Genomic DNA, 4,656 nt, shown 5'->3' on the forward strand with positions numbered 1-4,656 from the left:
TTCCTTTACGCCGAAGAGAGTTCGAAAGGTGTTGAGGTTTGTGCATCCTAGTCCTGCTTTGGGCGGGGAAACATGGAGTGATTCCGAGCCCGATGACCAAGGTCCCGACGCTGCTCCCGCGGTCGCGACGGGGCTGAATTCTTCGAAGGGGAAAGATATTGACCTCGGGGACCTGGAGTTTTCTGTGGACGATTGCATGCTTCCAGGATGGGATCCAGACCTTGCTTTCGGCGATGGAAGCGGTACGAGCGAGGTCCCTATTCCGGACTTTGATGATTTCTTCGCTGGTTTTCCCTCGGGCTTCGATGCTCCTCCGGCTACGAACGAGTCAGGGAGGCCGAAAGTCATCGCGGAAGGATCTCGTATCATCAACGGGGTATAGGCTTTAATAATTTTGACGATCGTAGAGACCACGACCGAGTTTGCTGGTGACGATGAGGAAGTAAACTATCTCGCGGATGCATTCGGAGCTTCCTTGTCCGGGAATTTTAACTTTGATCTGTGAGTGTTTGACGGGAAGAAGTTTTTCCCTTATCTAGTCATTTTAGATTAAATCTTAGTCATCTGAAATAAAAATCTTATGCCCATCATTCCTCCTTTATCCATTTAATTGAAAGTTGCTAGTTAGTTGTGTTAGAACCATGTTAGCTTGATTGAATCACCTTATCATATTGATTGCATTTAGCTTAAGTGTGAACCTGAATTCTTTTTGCATCAAAACTCTTCGAAATGGATTAACATCTTAAATACTACATGATTTGAATCAGGACCCTTGAAAAGTCCATTTAAAATTTGGCGCCGTTGCCAATTCTAAGTTGATTTTGGCATTGAGATTTGGTCCTTACTTGAGACTAAGTCTTATTTTTCTTATATCTTCTCTCTCCTAGCCCTTTTGTATCTTAGGTGCATGAACTTGCTGAGTAGAGGCCCAACAGACATAGTTCCAAGAGTTGAAGACATTAGAGCACTTGAAAGGGAGATTGCAAGGAGAAGAAGAGAAGAAGAGCAACAGGCTCACTTCGACAGATTGGGGTTTGTGATGGATCAACATCAAAATCAGCCTCAAGATGGAGAGGCTAATGGACAAGGAGGTGCCAACCCTAGGCCACAACACTCACAACGCCAAGCTAGAGCTATTGGCCCCCATGATGAGCCCAATATCCATGGGCACAGAGCTGGCATTAGAGCACCAGCTGTGGAAAACAACAACTTTGAGATCAAGTCAAGCTTGATAAACATGATCCAGAGCAACAAGTAACATGGTCTTGCCTTGGAGGATCCACTAGACCACTTAGATAACTTTGATAAGCTGTGTGAAACAACAAAGAACATTGGTGTCTCTGAAGATGCATTTAAGCTAAGGTTGTTTTCATTCTCTTTGGGAGACAAAGCTCACACATTGGAGAAGAGCCTTTCACCAGATTCAATCACCACATGGGATGAGTGCAAGAAAGCTTTCCTCACCAAGTTCTTCTCTACTTCAAGAACTACTAAGCTAAAGAATGAAATCTCTGGATTTCATCAAAGGAATCTTGAAGGCTTTAGAGAAGCATGGGAAAGGTTCAACAGCTACATCTCTCAATGTCCTCATCAGCTTAGTACTTTCTACAGAGGTGCTTTGCCCAAGTTTAGAAGCCAGCTTGATACTGCTAGTAATGGTTTCTTCTTGGGGAGAATTGAAGCAGATGCTTTGGACCTTGTAGAGAATATGGATAAGAGTGATTCAGTCTACAGTGATGAGCATGCTAGAAGCATCAGAGGCAGTAGAGGTGATGATACAAACACCAAGAGAGAGTTAAAGGCTCTACAAGACAAGATGGATATGCTTCTCTTGGATAGAGTTAAACAAGAGAAGGTGAACTTTGTTGGTGAGTAGAAACAAAAAGGGATTACTGTGCTAAATGAAGTTGATGGTCTAGAAGGTCAAGAAGAGTTGTGCTTTGTGAATGCTAATGGGACATGGTACAAGAAGGAGTCTAACTTTCAGTACAACAACTACCAACAAAAGCCCTTCTACAACAACAACCAACAAGGTGGTTACCAAGCTAGACAAAACTACTATATCAAGGCTTCCCCTCCCAAGGAAATCAGTCTACACAAGGGCAAGCCGGATCTTCTACCTCTGCTACACAAGAGAGTAGCACTGATGCAATGCTGAAACAGATCTTGGAGTCTCAAACTAGAAATGAGAAGCACATTGGATATGAGCTGAAGAATCTTCACACCAAAGTTGATGGAAGCTACAATGATCTCAACAACAAGTTCTCAAACCTTGCTTCCAACTTCAAGGCTTTGGAGAACCAATTTGCCTCTATGAGTAGTAACTCCAAACGCCCTATGGGGTCACTTCCCGGAACATCTGAGCAAAATCCCATGGAGACAATGAAATCCATCACCTTTAGGAGTAGTAAACAGCTGCCTCCTAGAGTTCTCATTAGGGATAATGAGAAGCAAGATGGGGGAGGTGATCATCAATGTGGATGATGATGTGGTTATTATGAATGAGAAGACCAATGAAGAGATCTTGGAGAAGATAGTTGAAGCCAAAGAGAAAGGAAAGGTTGGAGAAGAGAAGAAGGTTGTGAACAAGAATGAAGCTGCTACTTCATCAAAAAGAGCTCCATTCATTCCTCCTCCATATGAAGCAAAACTTCTCTTCCCGAGTAGATTCAAGAGACAGCTTTTGGAGCAATACAAGGACTTGTTTGAGAAGCAAATGAGTGAGGTTCAGATCACTATGCCCATTATTGATGCCTTCATGCTAGTGCCTCAATACAGAAAGTTCCTAAAAGATGATGTAACTAAGAAGAAGAAGGAGATGGAAGGGATGATAGTTCTCACCCATGAATGCAGTTCCATTATACAGCGGCTAACCATCCCCAAGAAGCTGAAGATCCAGGAAGCTTCACTCTACCTTGTGCCATTGGAAAATTGGCTTTTGAGAAGTGTCTTTGTGATTTGGGAGCAAGTGTGAGCCTCATGCCTCTCTCCATTGCTTAAAGGCTTGGGTTTACACAATACAAGAAGTGTAGACTTTCTCTAGTGCTAGCTGATCGCTCAGTGAAGATTCTCATTTGTATCCTAGAAGATCTCCCTGTTATGGTTGGAAACTGTAAGATTCCTACAGATTTTGTGGTGTTAGAGATGGATGAAGAACCAACAGATCCTTTGATATTAGGGAGACCTTTCTTGGCTACAGTAGGGGCTGTTGTGAATGTTAAGGAAGGGAAGATTGATCTTCATCTTGGCAAAGAGAATATCTTACATTTTGACATCAAGGAGGTGATGAAGAAGCCCACTATCCAAAGCCAAGCATTCTACATTGAGGAGATGGAAGCTCTTGTTGAAGAGTATTTGGAGGAATTAGCTATTGAGGACTCTCTTCAACATGCCCTAACAGTTGATAGAGAGACTCAATTGATAGAATATGAGAAGAGTGCAAAATATGTGAGGATGCTAGACCACCACAAGGAGAAAAGTGGAGAAAACAACTTCATAGAGCTTCCACAAGAAGTTCATCATACTGAGAACCTCCAAGAAGATGATTGGAGTGAGCTCAAGGCACCAAAAGTGGAGCTTAAACCTCGCTTCCCCTTGGTGTAAGGTATGCCTTTCTTGGACCTAATGAGACATATCCTGTCAGTGTGAGTAGTGAACTGAATGAAACTGAATTGTCTAAACTTTTGAATGAACTTAAAAAGTATAGAAAGGCAATAGGCTACTCACTAGAAGATATTAAAGGGATATCACCTTCTTTATGCATGCATAGGATACATCTAGAGGATGAATCTATGACTTCTATAGAACATCAAAGAAGGTTGAACCCTATTTGAAAGATGTTGTTAATAAAGAGATTCTAAAACTCCTAGATGCAGGTGTAATCTATCCTATTTCAGATAGCAAATGGGTGTCTCATGTGCATGTTGTCCCAAAGAAGGGTGGAATAATTGTGGTTAAAAATGATAAGGATGAACTAATACCAACAACAACAATAACATGACATAGGATGTGCATAGATTATAGAAAACTTAACTCAACATCTAGAAATGATCATTTTCCATTGTCATCCATTGATCAAATGCTAGAGAGACTTGCAAATCATCCCTATTATTGTTTTCTTGATGGGTATTCAGGGTTTTTCCAAATCCCCATACATCCAAATGATCAAGAGAAAACGACTTTCACATGCCCTTATGTTACCTTTGCTTATCGAAGGATGCCATTTGGGCTATGTAATGCTCCAGCCACTTTCCAAAGATGCATGATGTCTATTTTCTCTGATCTTATAGAGGATGTTGTGGAGGTGTTTATGGATGACTACTCTGTCTACGGATCTTTGTTTTCTGCTTTTTTGTCTAATCTTTGCAGAGTCCTAAAGAGATGTGAAGACACCAACCTTGTGCTGAACTGGGAGAAGTTCCACTTCATGGTTAAGGAAGGGATTGTGCTTGGACACAAGATTTCAGAGAAGAGGATTGAGGTGGACAAGGCCAAGATTGAGGTGATGGTTGGGTTAGCTCCACCAAAGACAGTGAAAGACATTAGAAGGTACCTTGGTCATGCTGGATTCTATAGAAGATTCATCAAAGACTTCTCCATGATAGCTAGACTAATGACTAAGCTTCTACGTAAGGAAGCTACATTCAACTTTGATTG

General features: G+C 41.7%; 1 protein-coding gene across 1 annotated transcript; it reads left to right on the forward strand.

Moving 5' to 3' along the window:
• The first annotated feature begins 1,067 nt into the window (after positions 1 to 1,067).
• On the forward strand, positions 1,068 to 2,484 carry LOC106338563. The gene is made up of 3 exons (XM_013777512.1): positions 1,068 to 1,178; positions 1,328 to 1,868; positions 2,069 to 2,484. The coding sequence occupies exons 1-3, from the start codon at positions 1,068 to 1,070 to the stop codon at positions 2,482 to 2,484; spliced, it is 1,068 nt and encodes a 355-aa protein (XP_013632966.1).
• The last annotated feature ends 2,172 nt before the right edge of the window (positions 2,485 to 4,656 follow it).

Source organism: Brassica oleracea, chromosome C4, assembly GCF_000695525.1.
Source record: "Brassica oleracea var. oleracea cultivar TO1000 chromosome C4, BOL, whole genome shotgun sequence".
NCBI classification, from domain to species: domain Eukaryota; kingdom Viridiplantae; phylum Streptophyta; class Magnoliopsida; order Brassicales; family Brassicaceae; genus Brassica; species Brassica oleracea.